Source organism: Vicia villosa, linkage group LG1 (genome assembly GCF_029867415.1).
Source record: "Vicia villosa cultivar HV-30 ecotype Madison, WI linkage group LG1, Vvil1.0, whole genome shotgun sequence".
Classification (NCBI taxonomy): Eukaryota; Viridiplantae; Streptophyta; class Magnoliopsida; order Fabales; family Fabaceae; genus Vicia; species Vicia villosa.
In genome coordinates this window covers 20,158,108-20,172,307 of record NC_081180.1, presented here as the reverse complement: position 1 = coordinate 20,172,307, position 14,200 = coordinate 20,158,108, and the positions used below count along the sequence as shown (strand labels likewise).

At 32.9% G+C, this 14,200-nt stretch overlaps 1 protein-coding gene across 1 annotated transcript; it reads left to right on the top strand.

The window, feature by feature from the left end:
• The first annotated feature begins 12,111 nt into the window (after window positions 1–12,111).
• LOC131602181 (galactinol synthase 2-like) lies at window positions 12,112–13,684 on the top strand. Its single transcript, XM_058874206.1, has 4 exons — window positions 12,112–12,500; window positions 12,584–12,904; window positions 12,999–13,133; window positions 13,212–13,684. The coding sequence occupies exons 1-4, from the start codon at window positions 12,174–12,176 to the stop codon at window positions 13,407–13,409; spliced, it is 981 nt and encodes a 326-aa protein (XP_058730189.1). The 5' UTR covers window positions 12,112–12,173; the 3' UTR covers window positions 13,410–13,684.
• Window positions 13,685–14,200: the final 516 nt, after the last annotated feature.

Below are 14,200 nucleotides of genomic sequence, written 5' to 3'. Positions count from 1 at the left end.
TGTTATCTTGACAGGTCCCCTCAATCCACCGCATCAGAGGCTACGATCCACCGTCACCTCCATTGAACTTCTCATCTCGGAAAAAAAATCATTATAAAAAAGGATATTTTTGTACTAAGAAGGGTTTGAATAATAATGATCTTTACTTTTGTTATGATAATAACACAATGTCAGAGAGAGAAATTATTATCTAACATTTGGTATGTGTAGATTTCTTCTAATAAGATCCATCACAATTTGTTATCTAGAAAAAGTAAAAATAAAATACAATTGATCACTTGTTGGAGTAGTTGATTATGAAAGATTTCATATAACTTAAAGTGATCATAAGCATCTTAGTATTGCAAGGTTGAAGTATCTTCTAGATGCTTGTCATGAGGGATCGTTCTAGTACATGTTGTTTTGTTGGGCATGTGACTACATAAATAATAGGGGATAATTGTGGATGTATTATTTTCGAAATCAGAGTTTGAAAACATTTTAGCAAAAACGTTTGAATAAATATGTAGTGGAAATTTAATGTAAAGAAATTAAGTGAAAATTAAAAGAGATATGAGAAGAGAGATGACACCAGAGATTTCAAGAGGTTCAGTATAATGAAGTGACCTACTCCTCTCCCTAATAATTTATCTTGAGAGTATCCACTATTGTTTTAGAGCTTGTGCAAGGTTAAGCCCACGAGTCCCTTTATACAAGGAAATGAAGTTTTTAGGAATACTTTTATCCAAACAACGAACAGAGGCTTGAAGTGGTTAGTCTCAAAACCAAACAACAAACAAAGGCTTAAAGTGGTTGTCTCAAAACTAAACAACGAAACAGGCTTGAAGCAGTTAGTTTTCAAACCAAATGGAGATTATACACATGATGATCTTGAACCAATATAGAGTTTTGAGTTAACTATCCTCTGAATGGAATCGAGGTTTGATACGGGATGGCAACAAATCAAACAAATTTTTTTATTAGGATGATCTCAAACCTACTGAGCTTTTAACCGGGTTGAACTCAGAAATCAAGTTAGATTTTACACCAAGCTAATCTTGAATCCATAAAATTTTTAGCCGGGTTGAGCTCAAGAACTGTTGTGAATATTTTTCATTGGCTAATCTTCATGAATCCAAAAGAGAGTTTTTCTTCAAATGACGAAGCTCATGAACCAAACAAAGACTTCAACAAATCCCCCAGATACAAACAATATCCCATTTTGATGGTTTAGCTCTCAACTAAAATAATTTACTCAAGAGAAAATCTTACTCGCATTAAATTTACAATTATACCCATCAGCCAAAACAATGTCTTCGATGAGACTCAAGAACAATCTCAAAGCATTATGGCTAAAAATATGTGAGAAAAACAAGAATGATTTTGAGAGGTGATGAGAGAAAGGAAAAGTGAGGCTTTACATATTTTATGGATGTTTTAAATGATATAGGAGCCCTCTATTTATAGCCCAAAAATGGTGTAAATTTGGAAACAATCCGCGGGCGAATTATATGGCCTAATTAATTAAGCTAATTGATTAGGCATTGCAAATATTCTTTTGTTGCTGCCCAAAATGGAAGGTTTAGATAGAGAGATGTTACCAATTGTTAAGAGACTATCACAATCTATTATAAACTCGATTAGGAATCATCTAATTGATTAGGCCAAAAATTGATTAGACATTTACAAAAAGTATCCAAATTAATCAGACATTTTTCAATTTAGCCATCATACTTCCAAAAATGCCTTTGTATCTTTACATGACACTGATCACTCAAACAGACATGACCAAGTGAGCTTTCATACTTCCTATTTCTCATACTCTAAAGCTTCAAGTATCAAATCTTCTTGACGATGCTTGAGATATTTCCTTAATAGTTACCATCATCTGAGATGTTGGAAGTTTAAACAGATGGTGATCATAAACCATATGTCTTCTCTTAAGAGTAGTTATATTGTTGTGTTGACTTTAAAATAAATCTCTTTAGCATGATTATGTATAATAGCTTGACCAACCACCTTGTGCATATTTAACAGCTTGAACTAACCTTAGCAATTAATTAAATTTAAGTGTTGTCATCATCAAAACCATGCATCATCAAAACTTAGCAGTCATCATCAAAACTAAGTTGTTACTGATTGACTTATATCTTAAAATCCATAATCTTCACCATCTTGGATTACTTCTTGATTGTACCTACAAGTACATAGATCCATATATATTCTCCCCCTTTTTGATGATGACAATGCATCTTTAAGGGACGCGGTGAAAGAAAAAAAGATTGATAAAATTTGGAGTGGTTAAACTCAGTGGCGGAGCTAGGAATTTTATGGAGCCTAGGCAAAAAGTTTACACCTTGTTTTTATTAATTTTACATCATGTCTCTAATAATTTTGCTCTTGATTTTATCTAAAAAAATCTCTTGATTTTGTCCAAAAATTTCACGCCATATTTTTATTGATTTTAGCTTTAATTTTGTCTAAAAATTACTAATTTTGTCCCTGATATTGTCTAAAAATCAACTATTAAGTGGGGAATATACAACGAAAGGAGGGGTTGAGCGCGGACGCGTGTCCGGGTTCGCTGGGTTGTAGCTCCGCCCATGAGTTCGAGTATCTTGCCTTTTTAACTTGTACTCTAAAAAAAGATGATAAGGAAATAAAGAGTATTTCAATTGTCTTTAGTTTTTGTTATATCTATTTACAGTGAACAATAGTAAATGTTCAATTGTAAACGTGTGTGCCCTTGAGGAAACTAAAAAACTCTAAAAATTCAAATAGTTTTTTTTCCACTTTAGTTTTTATATTGGTTTATTATAATATCTATAATTGAGTTGAAATTTCAAATTATTATGCATTTATTTTATTTTATAACTATAAATTTACTTATACATTAATTTTAATATTATTTTTATTAAAGATAATTTATTCAATAAAAAAGAAAATAAAAAAATGAGGGACATAAAATATAATCCCTCAAAAGCTAACAAAATAATAGTCGGACATTTTCAACTTATTTCTTAAAAAAAATCCCAAAAATTTTAATGTTATTTATTATGTGGAAAATTTAGATAATTTCTCATATTGACAAATTAATTTTGCTTGAACTCTCTAATTTGACCACATAGTAAAACTCATCATTTTCATACATTTCAATTTGTATTACACTTACCTTTTAATTAAATTTAAACGCCCATGATTTCTTGTTTGATTTTATAATATATGGAAAATTATAATAGAAAAGAAGTAAAAAAAAATATAAAATTAGGGAAGGTCTAATCAATTATAAACTTTTGAAAGCATAAATTGCAAGAAGACTAAAAAATGAAAATGGTATCATTCAAGAAAAAAAATACTAAGAAGATAATTAGCTGATTGGAGTTTTATCAACAATATAAAACTCTTATTATTATAATTTTTAATAATAATGATTAAATATGTATATTTTGAAGCACCAACCGTCAAAGACAAAGAGGGAAAAGATGAAACACCAATCGTTAAAGTCAAAGAGAGGAAAGATAAACCACCAGCCGGTCTATAACACTGTAGCATAATTAATTTTTAAGTTTTTTTTGTTATAATTCATATATAATTAATTGGGTTGGGCCTGTCTGGACCATTGGGTACTCATCTATTTTAGTTTTCACACCCTTATTTTTATTAATTTTGCCCCTAATTTCGTCTAAAATTCGACTATTAAATAGGGGGAAATACAAAGAAAATATGGGTCGAGCCTGGGCGCATGCCCGGGCTCGCCGGGCTATAGAACCGCCACTGGTTAAACTCCTCCTCACATGGGTAGAGAGTATAATCTACTCCCCCCCTGAGAGTGTACTTCTCTCTATTTGTCATAATCAAAAAGACGGATAAAGATTATAGACAAAAAGGTAAATATGCAAGCACATTATTCACATAGGTCAAACACATTTTGCTTATAAAGGGAAAACAAGTGTTACTTTATTAATTCAAAAGCTAGATTTCAAATTACAGAAAGAAGAAAATTTGCGAGAATTGAAAAAATCCTAATAAGCGGGAAAAACACAAAATAAACATGCTTTAAAATATAAGCATACATAGTTAAGACTAATCATTTTCGTTAGTATCGTAAATTTTCTAAGTGTTTCTCTTGATGATGGCCACGTCCTTTGCCAAATTCTATATGGCTAGAGCATTTTGTTGACACATTTCTATAAGAGTATTGAAGATTGTACTTTCTATGGCTGGCTGGGTTGCAACTTCATCTTCGTTTATCGATTCGTTTCTTGATTCTCCATGAAAGATACGAACCCTCATTTCACTGAGCGAGGAGTAGTTGATCTTGGTGTGAATCAGATCCATTATTTCTCCCGTGGTATCCACTCCAAAAATAGTTAATATTTTGGTAATTAGAGCTCCATATGGAAGTCTGTCTATTCGACTTTGTTTATAATAGACCATGTGAAGAAGTATGCCTTCAACCCAATTTGTTTGAAACTGTTGGGTCATTACCCACAGCGAGACTATATCTTTCTCAATGACTGCACCTTCTAAGGAAATGATTTTTCTTGGTTGATTTTGCAAGATAGACTACCTTCTAGAGAAAACCTGTTTAAGAAGATGGTCATTGTTGACCTATATGAGATATATTGTCCTATGTGTAGGGGTTAGATTAAACAATGTCTCATTTATTTGTCGTTTGTGAGATAGCTTCATCTGTGTGGTACAAGATCTTTAAGTGGTTGAGATGGTTGTTGGTTCTTCCTAGTGGTCAAAACCTTACTTATGTGTTTTTCCTCTCGTTAGGTGGTAGGGCGAAAGTTAGAGGTGAGTTTGCTATAATTTGACATGTTATTGTTTCGTATATTTGGTTAGACCGAAATGATGATATGATTTATGATTCTTCAACAAATGTGAAAGAAGTGGATGAGGTGAGTATTTTATAGTCTATAAATAGTTTTTAGTAGATTCAGGGTGAATTCATGCACTTTCTCTGATTGATTTCACAACTCTATCCTCTATCTTAACCAATAATGGATCGAGAGTTTGGTTTTGGTTCAGGATTTAATTTTTGACATTGTATTTTGAGGTAAGCTTTGAGTTAAGGTCACCCAACATTTTGAGTTGGCAGATAAAAATTCTCCAGAAAAAGAGAAAAAAAGGATTATTAACACCACAAATGTTCACAATTTTATTATTAAAATCAAAACTATTAACATCTCCTAATAATAATTAATTAATATGTAATCAAACAATACAACGAATATGTAATCAAATTATGCAAAAATTAGTCACAACTTTATAATTATAATCAAAATGAATTATTATCTACTCAACACAACATAAAGAATTCTTAGTTATCCTTAGTGTAAAATTCATTGAAAACAATTAAAAAAAAATATTATTTAATAAATAATTAAAGATGCAAGGAAAATCTATCATATAAGAAAGTTTGATGCTCTGCCAATTACTCCTTTGCCCTTTTACCAAATACTCAATAATAAGAGTATCCACGTGGAGAGCCTCTTATTTCTTTACCGGAACTAAAATGCTTCTATCTCCCTAATTTCTCAACTTTTCATCTGCTTTTTCCCAACACCTTTTCCTCCATCATTTCCCATCACCGTCTGCATTCTCTCCTTCCAGCCTTTCCCATCACTTCTTGGCAGTCTGACTTTTTTCCCTTTGCTTGCAAACATGGGTTTGCTTAAATCGATACAAACCTTTTCTCTCTTCAATATAGTTCATCCTAAAACTATTCCAACTTCCGGTTCTTGCACATACATTCTCATCCTCTTAGTTCGACGAACAAATTTTTTCGCAATTCTTTCTCCTTCTTCCTCGTGGCAAGACCGTTCTGGCGAAGAAGTTGGTTGCGGTGTGTCAAACTCTGGGTTGAAGCAATCGTCAGAGGTCGATGAATTCTTAAGCTATCGTCGCCTTTGTGAATCAGCATCTATCATTTGGGTTCTCAATAATCAATACCTGCTGATTCAATGATAGGTTTGATAGCTCTGCTATTCTAATTTTAGGGTTTATTTTTTTAGGTATTTTTGTTCGATTTTAAGTTTCTCTTTTTTTTTTCTTCTGATTTTGATAATGTTTAATCTCATTTTGTTGCATGAAAAAGTATAAATTCTTTTTGTAGATTTGAATGTTCAATCACTTGACTCTGAACATATTGTTTTATCAGAATGAATGGTATGTTTAGGAATTCGTAATAATAAATTGATTTAATTTATGTAGGTTTCAAGTTCTATATTTGACTTTGAAAATATTGAAGGAATTGGGTCATGAAGCATAAGTGGTCATAAAGTTTTGATTTATGCTCAAACCGCTGTTATATAAGAAGTATTCCGTTGATAAAATTCTGATTTTTCTATTTTTGGAGACGCTCTTTTGTTTGTTTTAGATGGATGTATTCAAATTTTTGTGAGTTAATAACAAGTCCACCCTTTATATCATGTCTTTGTTTGTATCCATCTATTTTTATTACTGTTTTCGATCTTCCCCTTCAGATGGTTCAGCCGCCGAAAAACGTTGGTTGTCGGGTCTTAGAGGTACATATCCATGCCACACACATTTATTAGGATTTATTTAAGTTGGAAAAGTTTGACAACATTATTTGGTTTTGTGTATTTAGGAGAGACCAATAACAAATCTCTCGAGGCTATGGTGAAGAATGAACTTCAAAATAAAATGACACAATTCAAGTGAATGAAAAGTTTCAAGCTCTAACATGTTTTTTATTTCTTCTGTCGGTTTTCTCTAGCTACTGTTATGTTTTGGTAATCATAGTTTTTTTCTTCTACATTGTTTTTGCCTTTTTTTCCTATTTATAGGTTTATGACACGTTGTCTGATTTTAAGTTAGACATTGCTACTGATCACAACTTTGAAGAGCAAGGGTTAGCAAAAACTATAGGTTAAAACATATTACTTGATGAAAAAGGTAAGGCAGTGCACACATCTTTCAATGGAATTTATGAGCAAGGAAAGTTGTGACTGAACAACGTAACAAATGCAGAGCGAAGAGCTTTGTATGATAGGTGTAAATGTGAAGTAAATCTTCTTTTCCATATGCAATGTTTATTGAACCTTTATTTGGTCTGAGGTATATCTCTGCATGTTCCCATTTTGATACATGTTTTTGAAGTTACGTTCTCCTCTTATGTGTACTTTATACAGATTATCTCTGCTGGCAGCGAAGGTGTTACATATTTTTGCTATGGTTTCATATGAATCTGGTCTGTAAATGAACTTTTTTTATTTGGTCTTATGTTGTACAAAGTTTATCGCCACATGAGAATGCGATTTCACCGTGATTCTCCGCTCCAGTAGCCACCACTGTTAAAGCCAACGCGCCGTGAAGTCACAAACTGTACGTCTGTTCTGATACCGCGTGCTGAATCGACGCAATTAACGATGTAGTTTGAATTTCAATGCCTATTGTTCACTGATGAATTTTTTGTTTCTACTACCTATAGTGTTAACATTGACACAATCAGGAAGATCCTTCATCATTCTTGAAGAAGATGAAGCCATGAGAGCATAACAGAATTAACAAGTGAAGCTATTCAGTTATGAAATCGTTATTTCTCATTACCATTCAAAGGAGTTACAATGTGTAATATATAGTAGATAAGATCTACTCTTATGTACAAGTGGCAGCTAACTATTGGACATGGAGATTAACTCTATCTATACAATACATTATGTGTATATCGTATATAACTTTATATATACAAGCTAATAGCCTCCCTCAAGTGGGACTGGGTAAGAAACAAAGGCCCAACTTAACCAAGATGGAATTTAGAGCAGGTGAATGGAGGGGCTTAGTAAACATGTCAGCTAGTTGAGCATCAGTGGAAATTGGCAAGAGATGAATAAGTTTTGTTTGAAGCTTCTCACGAATAACATGGCAATCGAGTTCTATGTGTTTGCTTCTTTCATGGAATGTAGGATTGTGGGCCAAGTAAATAGCAGACCTACTATCACAATATACCGATGCAGGATAAGTAAAAGAAACAAGCAAATCTTTGAACAAGTATTGCAGCCACTGAATTTCACAGGTAAGGGAAGCTAAGGCACGATACTCTGCTTCTGTGGAAGACTTGGAGACTGTGTGTTGTTTCTTTGATTTCCAGCATAGGAGTGAAGAGCCAAGAATAACACAATATCCAGTCACTGATTTTCTAGTATCTGGACACCTTGCCCAGTCAGAATCAGCAAAGCCACATAACTTCAATGAGCTGGATGCAGAAAAGAAGATACCCTTTGCTGGGACTGCCTTTAAGTACCTAAGAATTCTGGTGGCAGCTTGGTAATGAGGCAGAAGGGGTTTGGAAACAAACTGGCTCAAGTGTTGCACTGCATACGAAATGTCTGGCCTGGAGTTAGTCAAATAAATCAACCTTCAAATAAGCCTTCTATAAGAAGAATGATCTTCTAAAGGTTGACCATCACTAGTAGTGAGCTTGATATTTGGATCAAAGGGAACAGAGGAAGGCTTGGAAGCCAAGTAACCTGTATCTTCTAAGAGTTCAAGGGTGTACTTCCTATGGTTCAGAAAGATACCAGATTGTGATCTAGCAATCTCAAAGCCAAGAAAAAATCTTAACTGTCCAAGATCTTTAATCTTGAACTGCTTGTCCAGGATGTGTTTGACACTATGGATTTCATGAAGGGAATTTCCTGCTAAAACAATGTCATCAACATACACTAGTAGGGCAGTAAAGCTATGTTGATCAGATTTGACATACAAGGAGTGATCATCCTGAGACTGAGTGTATCCAAGAGAGATAAAAAAAGAGAGTTTGATGTACCACTGCCTACTAGCTTGCTTAAGGCCATAAAGAGATTTCCGAAGTTTACAAACCTTAGAAGGATCAGAATGTTGCAGACCTGGTGGCATGACCATGTAGACTTCCTCATGTAATTCTCCATGAAGGAAGGCATTGTTAACATCCAATTGTTCAAGATGCCATCCTTTAATTGCTGCAAGAGAGAGCAGGACCCTAACTGTGGTGATTTTAGCTACAGTGGAGAAAGTGTCAAAATAGTCTATACCTTCCATCTGAGTATAGCCTTTTGCCACCAAACGTGCCTTATATCTTTCCACAGAACCATCAGCCCTATATTTCACTTTATACACCCATCTACAACCAATTGGACACTTTCCTGCAGGTAAATCAACAACAGCCCATGTTTGGTTTGCCTCAAGAGCATGTATTTCAGTGTCCATGGCATGCTTCCAACAATCATGTTTGATGGCTTGTTGGTAAGTTTTTGGTTCAATGTTAGAAGAAATAGCAAAACAAAAATGTCTATATGAAGGAGAGCAATTATCATATGAAATTACAGAGGAAAGAGGATAACGGATATGAGATGTAGAGGAATGCAATGTAGATGCAGTATCAATATTGTAACAATGATAGCCTGCAAGGTATCTAGGAGGGTTAGAGGCATGAGAGGATTGTCTTAGAGGCATAGTAGTGTTATTATTTAATGGTACAGTAACCAATGACTCAGAAGAAAGTTCAGGTAAAGGACTCGAACCATGTGAAGGATTGTTGGATAAAGGAGAAGAGTGAGTATTAGGAGAAAGAGAAGGTACAGAAGGAGGACTTAAAGGGCCTTCATATTGAAGGGTAGGAGCGGGACTCTGAGCATTAATGGGGACAGGACTAGCTACAAGAGAGGAGGGATGAAGTTGAATTTGTCCTTGAGGACCCGAATTCATGGAAATAGGTGAGTCTAAAGAGCTAGTGTTGTCACTAGGAGGGCATGAAAAGCCAGTAGAGGTGGGTTGAGGAGGAAGATCCATAGGATCATCAAGAGGAGGATAGTAGTTAGGTGTGATTGAGGGATTAGGAGTGTCAGCCTTAGGATGGAAAGGAAAAGAAGTTTCATAGAATATAACATTTCTTGAAACAAATAGAGTATGACTTTGCAAGTCATAGAGAATGTAGCCTTTAGTGCCATCCTTAAATCTAAGGAATATAGATTTTCGGGCTCTAGGTTGAAACTTGGTTCTATGTGACTGCAGGGTAGTGGCAAAACTAAGACAGCCAAAGACTTTCAAGTGAATTAAAGAAGGAGGTTGAAGGTAAAGAAGTTCATAGGGACTTTTGTTTTTAAGAAGAGGGGTAGGAAATCTATTGATGAGATGGATAGCATGTTGAATACAGAAATTCCACATGGTAAGAGGAATAGAGGATTGAAAATATAGGGTTCTAGCTATGTTCAAAATGTGTTGGTGTTTCCTCTCTACCACCCCATTCTGCTGGGGTGTTTCAACACAAGACCTATGATGTAAAATACCTTTAGATAAAAGGAAATTAGACAAAGCAAGGAACTCACTACCATTATCAGATCTTAAACATTTCAAAGAAGTATTAAACTGGTTCTCAATATAAGCTATAAACTATATTAAACTGTTTTTAGTTTGATCCTTAGTTTTAAGAAAAATCACCCAAGTAAATCTTGAATAATCATCAACTAATGTGAGAAAATATTTGTGTCCAAGAATTGATAAAGTAGAAAAAGGGCCCCAAATGTCAGCATGTAAAATTTGAAAAGAGACAGTAGATTGAGTAACACTATTTGGGAATGGTAATTTCTTTTGTTTTCCAAGGTGGCAAGAATCACAAGGAACATTAATATTTTTGTAAGGTATAAAAGGAAAAAGTTTTGATACATTTTGTAAACCTATATCAGAAATGTGTCCAAGTCTGAGATGCCAAAGATTGGAAGGAGACTGACTTATTGAATGACTGGCAGAAGGATCCTTTGAGGAGTCAAGAACATACAATCCCCTTTGAAGACTAGTTATACCAATCATTTTCTTGGAACGATTCTTCAGAATTTCACATGTATTAGTATTAAAATGCACATGACAATTATTGGTATACACCAGTTTGGCAATGGAAATTAAATTGACATGAAAGCTAGGTATGTATAAGACATTGTGCAATACTAAGGATGGTGACAATTCTACACTACCAGAAATAGTAGCAGTGATTGAAAACAGAACTAATAATTTTAGGCTATTATAGTGTTTGTTAAAGTTTATATTAGAGTTTAAATTTTTAGTCCAATACTCTTGGTTTGTTAATGATCCACCCTCCTGAACTCGCATCCTTTATGAACAGATTGTTTACTAACACCTTTGATTAATTAATCTATGCTACAATGGATCTTAATTTGATATTTGAGAGTTAGAATGTTAAATTTAGCTTCAGTGTATTTTGATTGATTTTCTAGATTCATCACTTCTATTGTTATAATGGATGTTAATATGAGTAGGAAAAATATTAAAATATTTTCAAACTATATGTATTAATCATTCATAATTGAAAAAGTAAATTTATTAATTTAGTCGTTGTATTTAACCGTTTAATATTACATTAATCTATGTTTTTATCTAAATTATATCAAATAAAAATTTTTACATATGAAAAATACCAGGTTCATCAATTTAGTCTCTACTTAATTTTTAATTGTCAAATTAATCATCATCAATTTGTCTAAAATTAATCAAATAAATATTTAAATATATCTTTTATGTAAAAATTATGATTTTCTATACAATTAATTATTATTTTTTCACAGGTACCAGACATTTTTCTATATATTAAAATTTTTTTTTCATGGGTACCAGCTATTTTTCTATACATTTAATTTTTTTACGGGTACCAAATATTTTTCTATTAAAAAATATACATCTAAAACAAATGCGCGTCTCAAACGAGAACCCGTGCGAATGCACGGGTTTGTTACTAGTTTAATCAAAGCATTTTATACTGAGGTAAGGTTACCCAACTTTTTGAGTTGACAAATAAAAATTCAGCACTTTTTAAGGTAAGGTTACCCCACTTTTTGAGTTGGCAGATAAAAATTCACCACTTTTGAGGTAACCACTTTTCATTATTAAAATCATAACCATTAACATCTAATAAAATCATGCAAAATGTGTAAAAGTTAGTCACAACTTTATAATTATAGTAATTTTAACTTTTGATTAATTTATAATCAATGCAAGGAAATCCTCCACCGTCTAATTCCAAAATCACCTTAGATTAAAATTAGATAATGTCAACAATACCCTCGAAATCTCTATATAAATAAGTACACCATTTCTCAAAACTTGAAAACATTCACAAACATTCTTTGTCTATAACTTTTTTTTCCATCAATCGAACATCTCTCAGTGAAACCATGGCTCCTGCTGATATTGTAACTGCCGCAACCAACATCACCGACGCTCAATCGAAGACCGCAAAACGTGCCTTTGTCACATTCCTTGCCGGAAATGGTGACTACGTCAAAGGTGTTGTTGGTTTAGCCAAAGGTCTCCGTAAGGTGAAAGCCATGTATCCTTTTGTGGTTGCAGTGTTGCCTGATGTTCCGGCGGAACACCGGAATATTCTCATCTCACAAGGTTGCATTGTTAGAGAGATCGAGCCTATTTATCCACCCGAGAATCAAACACAGTTTGCTATGGCCTATTATGTGATCAACTACTCCAAGATAAGTCTTTGGACTGTAAGTATATATAATCTCTGATTAATTATTATTTTTTTAATTAATCTTAATTATATTCTAATTACAAATTTATAATTTTACAGCTTGAGGAATATGAGAAGATGGTTTTTCTTGATAGTGATATGCAACTATTTGAAAATATTGACCATTTATTTGAGTTGCCTAATAACTATTTTTATGCTGTGATGGATTGTTTTTGTGAGCCCAGTTGGGTTCATACTAAGCAATATGAAATTGGTTACTGTCAACAATGTCCTGACAAGGTTCAATGGCCTAGTCATTTAGGTCCCAAACCAAATCTTTACTTCAATACTGGTATGTTTGTTTATGAACCTAATATGAATACTTATCGTGATCTTCTTCAAAAACTTCAAGTCGCTAAACCAACTTCCTTTGCTGAACAGGTACTAGTAATGATATTTAATTAACTATTAAAAAGTGTCGCTTAATTGGATTATGAAGCCTCCTGCTGAATAAGTTTTTGTTTATGTTTTTCAGGATTTTATGAACATGTACTTCAAGGACAAGTATAAGCCAATTCCTAATGTTTACAATCTCGTGTTGGCTATGTTGTGGCGTCATCCTGAGAATGTGGAGCTTGAGAAAGTTAAAGTGGCTCATTATTGTGCAGCTGTAAGTTATAAATATTTAAAGATTACAATTTCTATAATTTCAACTTAAAATTAATTATTTATTAATGATTAATTACAGGGTTCGAAGCCTTGGAGGTACACTGGTGTGGAGGAGAATATGCAGAGAGAAGATGTAAAGATGTTGGTGAAGAAGTGGTGGGAGGTGTATGAAGATGAGAGTTTGGATTACAAAGAAGCGATTAATGTGAATCGCTTAACATCAGCAATTTTGGAAGCTGGCGGTATCAACTTGGTCCGTGCGCCAAACGCTGCATAATTTCTATGCTTTTGCTTATCAACCACAAGATCTTCTGGGACATTTTGCTAGAGGATCTACCATAATTAAGTCTTAATTTTAAATACTTACAAGTACTTTAATTTTTATTAGGAGTCCTTGTTTAGTTTTTATTTTTAAGCTTTATAGTTTTTTCTTAGTAATTTGGAGGACCTTAATTTTATGGAATTGAATCTCATGCCTTCTCTCATGTGTAATTATGTACCATTAGATTAGTCGAATGGTTCATTATAAAGAGAAAAAACATCATTTAAAAAAGAGAGAAATATATATTAGTTTAAATTTTCTTCTACGGCAATGCTAACCAGTGCCCCGGGGCACTGGTTAAGGATCATTAATTACGTGATAGATTCATTAATATTCTTAAAAAGAGAGTTTATTAATAGTGTTATTTAAGACAAAAAAAAATTGAAGATTTTAAAACCATAAAGAAAAAATATAAGACGTTACAAGTTTTTTCATTTTCATTTACTACCTATTATTGTTTTTTCCTATTTCATTTTCAATGGCAACTACTTTTTAATTTAATGTTTTTTTCTTAAATTTATCAAAACATTTAAATATTTAAATTGAATATAATTTTTTTTATTAAAAAATTCAATATTTTATTGTTAATTTTTAAAGAATTTTTAAAATTTTTTTAGTTTATTTTGTTTATAATAAATCATGTTCTTGTATTAAAATGATAATAATATTGAAGTGAAGTTATGAAATTCAAATTCCGAATTTTATTTGGTTCAAGCATATAAATTAGGTAGTAAATGAAAGAGAGA